Source organism: Oratosquilla oratoria, chromosome 41 (assembly GCF_046742065.1).
Source record: "Oratosquilla oratoria isolate Oo_2021 chromosome 41, ASM4674206v1, whole genome shotgun sequence".
In the NCBI taxonomy this organism is placed as follows: Eukaryota; Metazoa; Arthropoda; class Malacostraca; order Stomatopoda; family Squillidae; genus Oratosquilla; species Oratosquilla oratoria.
Genome location: NC_134817.1, coordinates 26,289,697 through 26,299,696, shown reverse-complemented (window position 1 = coordinate 26,299,696; position 10,000 = coordinate 26,289,697). Strand labels below are relative to the sequence as shown.

The 10,000-nt window shown below is 44.1% G+C and overlaps 1 protein-coding gene across 3 annotated transcripts in view; it reads right to left on the bottom strand.

Annotated features, from left to right (window-relative positions):
* The window catches only part of LOC143021058 (matrix metalloproteinase-17-like), a 52,981-nt gene that overhangs the window by 24,119 nt on the left and 18,862 nt on the right, over positions 1-10,000 (bottom strand). For 2 of the 3 annotated variants that reach the window (XM_076178271.1, XM_076178273.1), the window contains exon 1: positions 6,515-7,279. In XM_076178271.1, the coding sequence (XP_076034386.1) occupies positions 6,515-6,889 (375 nt within the window). In that variant the 5' untranslated portion in view covers positions 6,890-7,279. Of the gene's footprint in view, positions 1-6,514; positions 7,280-10,000 lie in introns of those variants that run through there. The other variant, XM_076178272.1, reaches the window with a different exon arrangement.

Here is a 10,000-nt window from a genome sequence, read left to right as displayed (position 1 = left end):
ACGCTAATATATATATGACAAGTTGGATGAGACGCCCGGAATGTGATATGATCTGTGTGTGTATGTGTGTGATCTGTGTGTGTGTGTGTGTGTGTGTGTGTGTGTGTGTGTGTGTGTGTGTGTGTGTGATCTGCGTATGCGTGTCTGTGTGTGCTCGTATTGTGTGTGCGCGCGCGTATTGTGTGTGTATGTGTGTGTTTACCCAAACAATCTATGTGAAAAAAAAGTAAGAAGAAAAAAATATCTTACAATTCAGGGACGCGTATTTCCCAACTGAATCGGGAATACCAGCTCCTTTGCAGGGATATAGTTTAATTCGGTAGGCTGGGTCAGATGAGGTTGCCAGCCCAACTTCACTTGGGGAATTCGATTCCGTAACCTTTTGGACGTTTCTTAATCTACTTATGTGATGATGACGATGATTCGGTTTAACGTCGCGAACTCACCCCTCTCAGGAAGCTGGGATGGTACCCCTTACAGAGGACTTTGTAGCGTGGAATTGAATGGACCATGCCCCTGGTCCAACTCTCTGGTGGCATGTAGCGACGCTCTAGCCCAAAGGGGTCATCTCTGTGGCATTAAAAAGATTATGGTCTGTTTTTATTTGACCCTTGCACACTCCTTATCTCATCTCTGTGTGTTTTAGCTGCTGCCAGACTGTTTTGTTTATTTTTCGTGACACTCCTCCGTAGTGAATGGCTAAGATTACTTTCTATCCCTTTTGGTAGATATTTTTTTCGCGAAGAACATAACTGGCCCTTGTACAGATCCTTGAGGAACTCCACTTCTTACTCGTTTTTTAGTTAACGTGTTTTCTTGTTACCATAAATTTCACTTTAACACCTACGAAGCATCATCTAGCCCCATATCTCTTTCATCACTCTTTACAATCTTTCTAGTTTCAGTGTCAGTCTTCTATGGAGCACTTTGTATATTTTTTATCTAAATTGTTGCAGTTCAAACACCGATTCCTAGGCTGTAGATCGTGTGTGATTGCATTACAAACATTCGGCCGATTTAGTGCACATTATCTTCCTGATCGAAATATTTGTTTTGATATTACGACCTGCTTAGAAATATGATTCTAGAATCATGAGTAGCTTAACAACCATCGATTGCGTTGTTAGTAAGCGTATGACCGTTCTAGGAACTTCGTTTTAAGAATATGACTGAATACCCATCACTTTAGGGAAGTTGTTTATGGTTGTTGAGGCATTATGACACGTTGGGGATGGTGTAACATTCACACCCACACACACGCGCGCGCGAGTTTATTCCTGACTAGTTTCGCACTAAGCTTCTTAGGTATAGATTTGGCCATATGATTGTCTCGGTGATCGGGTGATGCACACAGGTGCTGTACCTGTGCCGACTACCTTTGTAAGCATCCTTGCATGGCTTTAAATCCGTGAGTTCTATGAATATGTACTAATAAATACGTTTGTGTCTTTTAACTTGGCTGTCATGATGCATATCGTGTTTTCTGCTGTAGTCTCACTCCTCTTTGTTCTTTGTCTAAATCTGTGTTTCTTCCCCAAACATCCACTTGTTTTCTGTGTCTAAATCTATGTCTCTTCCACAAACTTCCCTTTGTTTTCTGTGTCTAAATCGGTGTCTTCCTCAACCTTCCCTTTGTTCTCTGCATCTAAATCTGTGCCTCTTCTGTTCACGAGGAACAGGCAAGCTCGGTGACTCAGACAACAACAAAGGAGCCTCGTAAGGATAAAGACGAGACTTCCTTCAACGAAGGACTCTGTCACCCCATTCCTATATACGACTCGCCGCGACCCGACCTGCACCCCCGGGCACCATGAAAGGGCGCCTCTCGCCACACAACATCTTGCCCATGCGATACTTCAGTAGTGCCACAGGGATCTGTGTTTGGTCCTCTGTAATGATTTGGCTTTCCTTCATGGGGCCTCTGCGCGATGTGATGTCCCCGCCCTCCCCGCGTTCAGTAGTGCCACAAGGATCTGTGTTTGGTCCTCTGTAATTATTTGGCTTTCCTTTATAGGGCCTCTGCGTGATGTGATGTCCCCGCCCCCTACCCGCGTTCAGTCACCCCGGCACCACGTGCCGCCCAAGTCCGCGCGCTTTGTGTCCCTCCCTCCTTCTTTCCCCATGCCCCGGCACTGACCCGCTAACTCGCTCCTTCGTTGGCGGCTCGCTCGACCCGCGCGCCGCCACCCGTGTCACTCCAAGACCGTCGACGTCTCGGCGAGACGAACCGTCCGTTCCGTTACTGTCCTTTCCCGTCCCGTCCCGTCCCGACCCCTCCCGTCCCGTCCCGTCCCGACCCCTCCCGTCCCGTCCCGTCCCGTCCCGTCCCGACCCCTCCCGTCCTTTTTCGTTCCGTCTGTTATTCCGTCTTGCTGCAGCCGCAGTCTGCTTGGAGTGGGTCGCTACATGGAGAGACTTCTCTGTTTACATTTGGGTGAGATTTTCTTCTCTTTATTACTGTTGAATATCAAGTTTCGCTTTTCGTCAACTTGTTCCTGAGCACTTTCTCCTCCGCGTCATGCTGTACATGTCGCTATTAACCATATATAGCCCAGGGGGTCTTCCCTCGGCTGAATAAAATCGCCCGGCAGCAGACATGAAAATACAAGTCAAATCAAAGTACTCAGAGTGCCGTGGGGCCTTAACATGACTATTATTGGTTGGTGTAAGTGACATTGTCATCTATACCTATCTATATACCAAGGGCTTTTTCCCTCTTGTAAGGGAGGTAGCAAAGTCAAAAGGCACGCACCCACTCCCACCCATTCCACTCCCATCCACCCACCACCCTTTCCTCCTTCTCATCTTAGCTCCTCGCGGATGAAAGGTCATCCCTGTCTCCTGCCCACTGTCCTGTGTCAGAAGGAATGCAGCAAGACATTCCCACCCGACACTGTCCTAACTTATTGACAGCCACGATCACCCCGCATGTTGATTATAATCAATAATAAAAAAAACTACTATATTTACTCGCCAACAACCCACCACTGTCTCTATCCTTGAGGTCAATATTGTGCAGAAAGTATAAAGATATATTTTTATAGGATCTTTGACATAAATCTAATACGGGGAGGGGGTGCATCACTAAAAGCTCTTGAAGAACATCTCACAGTATTTGTGGCCCACAATGGCGCTCAAGAAGCGAAGGTGTATGGCAACAGAAGGTGCTTTGTGACTATTTGGAAATAACTTTCTCGTCTATAAAGATCTTTGTTATCTGAACGGGTTCCACATACTGGCGCTGGTGGCATAATCGAAAGCGTGCTGGTCTCGCATTCGCTTAGTTGTGGGTTCGAATCCCGCACTCCTCTCCGATACCCAGCAGTGACTGATGGTTACCTGCCCCAACAGTCCAAGCATATCGTAAGGTAAGGGTGACGGCTTCGGCCGCAGCTGCTCAGCGATTCCTGACGTAGGGTCCTCACCTTCTTCTTCCTCTAAATACTTGAGGCCAGAGGCTGCCTCTTTGGGAAGAAGAAGAAGAAGAAATTCTACTCGTCTCACAGAAGAACAACCAAAAACTTTGCTTGTTTCACAGAAAAACAATCAGAAACTCTGATCATCTCACAGAAGAACACTCAGAAACTCTGCTTGTCTCACAGAAGAACAATCAGAAACTCCGAACGTCTCACAGAAGAACAACCATAAACTGCTCATCTCGTAGAACAATCAGAAACTGAACGTCTCACAGAAGAGCCATCAAAAGTCTGATCGTCTCACAGAAAAACAATCAGAAACTCCTCGTCTCACAGAAGAACAACCATAAACTGGTCGTCTCACAGAATAACAATCAGAAACTCCTCGTCTCACAGAAGAACAACCAGAAACTGGGCGTCTCACAGAAAAACAATCAGAAACTCTGCTCGTCTCACAGAAAAACCATCAGAAACTGTGCGTGTCTCACAGAAGAACAATCAGGAAGGAACTCTGCTCTCGACAATCGTTTGACGATCATCGTTGAGAAATAATCGCACCGAGCAAAACATGATAACTGGCCTCAACCAGAACAAAGAAAGAAAACTATTAATACTTTTAACTCAGCGCCCAGAGACGCTTCTCTAAGCTGAATAAAATCGCCTGTCGCCAGAAGGAGCAACATCTTTAAAGTAATAGATGGGATTGAGTGGGTTAATCATCCTGATATTAGCTAATGTTTGTATCTCAGGAGGTGCTGCCTTGCTCAAGTTGACGAAGAGCAGATTTTTGTCTCACATTTCCTCGATGTACGGTTTTTTCCCTTTTTTCCTGGGTTTAGACTCGAGCATCCCTTTATAAGGGGAAAAGGGCCTTTGGCATACATACATAACACATACACGCATATTCATTTGATAAATATATAAATACACACACACACACACACACACACACACATATATATATATATATATATATATATATATATATCAATGTACATACATATATATATATATACACATATGCACAAGTCACAACAACAAACTTGTACCCATCAGTACGTCGAGGTCTGACCGGTACAAAAAGAGTGCTATTCCCTCCATAGTGCACATTACATATTTACTCAAATTAGTCTAGTCCTAGAATTAACTCGGTAAACCGATTATTATTATTATTCTCATTATTATTATTGTTGTTGTTGTTTTTGTTATTATTGTTATTATTATTATCATTATTATTATTATTTTATTTTTCTATATGCATGCAATAAGAGACACTGGCAGCTTATGTTCAAGGTTGCAAGAGGAACTTAACGAAGCAAAGCAGAGAGGAAAATAAACATCGGATATATTAAATCACCCGAAGGCGTATTTCACTAACCACCACTCCTTCTCTAACACTCGATACAAATTTTGTTCTTTAATAAAACCTCACTAAGTTAAAATGAACAGGCAGCATATCAATTCTGACCTGAGAGCTACAAGGGTTATCACATTGGGCTATTTTTCTCCAACCTCCGAATAATTGGCGGTACCTCCCACCTCCATAACTATTTCCTCCGTAAAATAACAATGGCAAACTATTTTGTTTTCTCAAAAAAAAAAAAAAAAAAAAAAAAAAAAAAAATACATAGAATATCATTTAATATGCTGGAGGAAAATAATTTTCCTCCAGCATATCAGATTCCTTCCCGAAAACTGCGGGCTGCAAATCTGCTTCAACAATCGGAGGAAAAATAGCCCAGTGTGGTAACGCCTTAATGAGACGTGAGGTGCCATATGCGATGTCTGGTGATTGTGATGACCCCCCGGCCCCCTTCTCCTCCCACCTTCACTGATGAGGACTTAATCCTCCTCCATCCGTCTTACATAAGGGCTGGACGAAGCCTGTCCACCCTGAGTCCTACCCTCAGCTGAATGAAGTCCTCTGGTGTCACTAAGTGGATGGCGCAGAAGAGTGAGGGTTGAGGTCGTCTGCTGACTAAAGGACCATTTACACGGCCAAACCCGGCTTGACAAACAAGTGTCTGAAGTGATGTTTGACCGTGTGAATGAGCTGCATGGTTGTCAAACACGTTTGATAAATGTTTGACAACCAAGTACCCCATTCACACGGTCAAACATCACTTCAGACACTTGTTTGATAAACCGGGTTTGACCGTGCAAATGGCCCTTTAGAGTGATACCAGAAAAAATTATTCGTTCTCTTTTGTTTTAGCACATGTCAGGGGTCACTTCCAAACTGAATACAATCGTCTGACGTTAGCCAGGACAAAATCCTTCAAGTTGACCACTCCGGGTCGTCATTGGATCACTGATTTTGCCCTCTCACCACTCAGCGCCCGTTGGGTCACCTCTTAATTGAATAAAATCATTTGGCTATTGCTCGAACATAACCCTTTAAGGGGGTCAAATGCCCTAAGGGGTTATCACACCGGGCTATTTTTCCTCCAACATCCTACCTCCAACGTCCATGTGAATATGACATCCCTTACAGAAATCTAAACTTCTCTAAGGAAATTTTAGCAATATGTCTAACATTCGTATAGGCTTGCAATCCTTTAGTTCATCATTCAATTTTGCTCTGTATATATAACGGAAAGATTTGATATTTGGAATTTTTTAGAAATAAAATATTGTAAGAAGTCGTTTTTATTCAAACGAACTCTCAACTGTCGGCGCTGGTGAAGTCCATGGAAGCCCAGTGTGATAATCCCTTCCCTTGCATTGTATGACTCACTTAGATGCACAACAAGCTAACCTGGTCATGTCATAAGAGTTTCTTGGGGGTGGTGGTGGTAGGGAGGGGGTTGGGGATGTCCAAGGCTCTCCGTGACTACACTAGGTTTTCATTGTCCAGCTTTCCCATTTCCACAACTCTTTTGAACACGACAAAACTATGAGCACGACTCTCATACTTATTCCTTTTATCTCTCTCTCTCTCTCTCTCTCTCTCTCTCTCTCTCTCTCTCTCTCTCTCTTTTGTTGGTGTCACTTCTATCTGACTAGGTTCCTCACCTCCCCTCCCCCCATCTTTCCCCAAAACTACTTCTGACAACAAGAACGATCACCAAACAACGAACTTCAATTGTGACACTTACCGCATCGTTGTTGATTCCCAAGGGATTGTAGTTCGCGGAGCTGTTGTCCTCGAGACCGGGTTTGCCCTCATTGGGCAGGGGCAAGGGGATGGGGAGCTCGTTGGATGCCTCATAGTCCAGGGGCTCTGGAGGCGCTCCTCGTCCAGGGATGAAGTTGTCTTCATCGCCAGGCCGCCGCTCCTCTTCGTTTGCGTAGCGGGAATAAGATCTGGTCCTCACTGGGCCTGGTTTCACGACAGCCGGCAGGGCCACCACCACCACCAGGAGCTGCAGCAGGAGACGGGAGCGCAGGGCGCCTCCTCCTCTTCGTCTTCCACCTCCTCCTCCACCTCCAGGACCCGAAGCTAGATGCATGGTTCCTGCACACAGACACATAACCGCTGGTTATTATTACATTACCACTAAAGCTCTGCAGCTCGACCCTCGGCTGGGATTGGGTCGACAACCAAGCTGCCAAACGACCCACGACCCACACACCAATCAAGCCCTCCGGTGCCGTTCGCCGCCGCCGGCTGCAGCAGCAGCAGCAGCAGCAGCAGCGTCTGCGGCAGAAGCTAAGGAGGGTCCTGAGTGAGGCGCCCCTCGTGCTTAACCGCGAGGATCGGGCCCACCAGGAGAGGTGGTTCGATAGACGCCGTTGAAGTGACAATGAACAGACTCCGGTCGGGTGTTGGGTGGTGTCTGAGGGCGGCGTGCTGGGAGGCTTGTGTTGGCTGGGGGGCGTTGTGTGCCCACCCGGGCCAACGGCCAGACAACACTAGAGCTGTTCGCTCGCCCTGGGGGGAACTTCAACTGCCCAGCACGCACGCACGCACACACACATACACATACACATACGCTCGCGCGCACGCACATAACAACAAAGAAGCCAGGGACAAATACATGCTTCTGCGTTCGCCCAAACAAGTAGAGGACACCACACGATCTTCTTTGTTTATTGTGGTTCCTCCTCTTTCACGCGCCTCCATCCCCACCCTCTGTCCCCCTTTCTCTCTCTCTCTCTCTCTCTCTCTCTCTCTCTCTCTCTCTCTCTCTCTCTCTCTCTCTCTCTCTCTCTCTGTCTGTCTCTGTCTCTCTCCCTCTCTCCCTCTCCCACTCTCCCAGATTACCTCTATATAGATGTCGTATCTATGTATCTATTAATTTGTATCTTCTTCACTCTTTCTTTCTGCTATCAATTTCATCTTTTCTAACACACACACACACACACACACACACACACACACACACACACACACACACACACACACACACACACACACACATGCACACATATACACACACGCACACATATACACACGCACACATATACACGCACGCACACACACACACACACACACACACACACACACACACACACACACACACACACCAAGACACACAAACACACACTTTCGTGTTTGATAACATTCCCACCAAGACCCTCTCATGTTACAGTAAGTGGCCATATTCATTTCTTATTATCCCTGATGATATAATGTAGCACTCGGCTCATCTCGCGGTCAATATGCTCCGCTCTGTTTATCAAAACAAGAGGGTAATGTTCCTCATAAGTATATGAATATCTGCCTCTTGATTAGGATATTTCATTGAATCATAGTATTTATGAAGAAAATATGGAGCTATATGTATATATATGTGTGCATATGTATGTATATACTGTATATGCATATATATATATGTAATATATATATATGTATATATGATATATATATATATATATATAATATATATATATATTTACATATATATATAATATATATATATATATATATATATATATATATATATATATATATATATATATACCTTCAATAAGAAACAGAGTAAGTCCATATATGTTGCGAGGTATGGTAGATATTATGCTGTAACAAACACCAAAACAGTTTCATTCATAGAATGGTTGGTTGATTGGGACGCTGTTCAAGTCGGAGTACTTCGGCTCATTGTCTGATTAAGATCATTGTTTTCTCCCGAAGAGGTGTTGACTTTGGCTCTATGATGAAAGTTTGTCTGCCTCGATTAATTCTTTCTGTGCTGCGAGACACTCTTTTAAGACCATAGGAATGAAGGAGACTGAAAGAGACCATAAGCTCTATACAAGGCGGTTCCATGTCCATTACTACCTGTCATCACCATCCGTAAAGTTATTGAACCTTTTCTTCAAACAACTGATAGTTATTCGTTTACCACTCTGTTGGTAAAACATTTCTTGCCTATTTCCTTCTTAGATATAAATTTGCCCAATGTAAATCAATTACTACTTTTGGTGGCGGGTGCGTGAACTTCCTCATAGTCGACTTGGGCCGTTGATATTAACATAAACACGTCATCGGGGACTTGAATGCAAACACACACACACAACACGCATACGCTCCTCGCTTGTGTTGCACCATAGTATGCCCATTGAATTTACATGAAATTATTACGTTGTACACACACACACACACACACACACACACACACACACACACACACACACACACACACACACACACACACAGTCTATTTCATGCAGACGTATATGCAGAACACACACTCGCAGCAATTTTTCTCTTGTATTCGTCAATGTTGGCATGTCCTGTTCTCTTGATGCGCTGCCTCGCTGGCAACTCACCAAGAGTAGCCTGTCTCTTGTGTGATGGTCGAGATATAAACTTGAAGGCTTCAGCTCCTGAAAACTTCAGGCTGGTACAGGTCGCGACTTCACCTTTGGGTAGGGGTACTCGTGGAAGACACTCGTATCATCACAGGATGTCTAAATGGAACTAACGACCCGAAATTCAGATATTTTCGGTTATCAATAAGCCTGAGCGCATCTAATAAACAAAGAATATTTTCTGCTTGTCACCTAGTCTTTTTTATCTTTATTTTCTTTTTTTTTCTTTTGTCTTCGTGACACCAAAGGGTAAGGGTCAGGCGGCAGAGAAGGAAAAGTGAGGAGGAGCCAAAGACACGGATATGTTGTGACCCACAGGCCTGATTATAGTGACTGTCACTGAGAGGAAGATTGGGTCTTTAGGAAAAGAACACACATTTATGTGTATATATATATATATATATATATATATATATATATATATATATATATAATATGTATATATTTTTTGTGTGTGTATGTGTAATGTATATGTAGTGTATAGGTATATGTGAATATGTACGTATATATGAATGTAGGCCTTGAATAAAAAATGTATTTTGTAAGGAAATGAAAAAAGAGAAGGGGTGTTTCAGGTAAAGAGAAAAAGGTAAAAGGGATGGACAGATGTTAATGGAAGTGAAAGCGGTAAGGGAAGATGGATAGAGTGCTTCAGAGAAATGTGTAGGAAGTTAGAGAAGGTTTATTGTGGCAGTGGTAGATGCTACGAAAACGATTGTGATGGGAGATGATGATGACAGGGCCGTTTCATAAAGATGAGGTACAAAGAACATTGAAAGTGAAGAAATCTGATAAAGCGTCTGGGTTGAATGGACGTCATGTGCAGT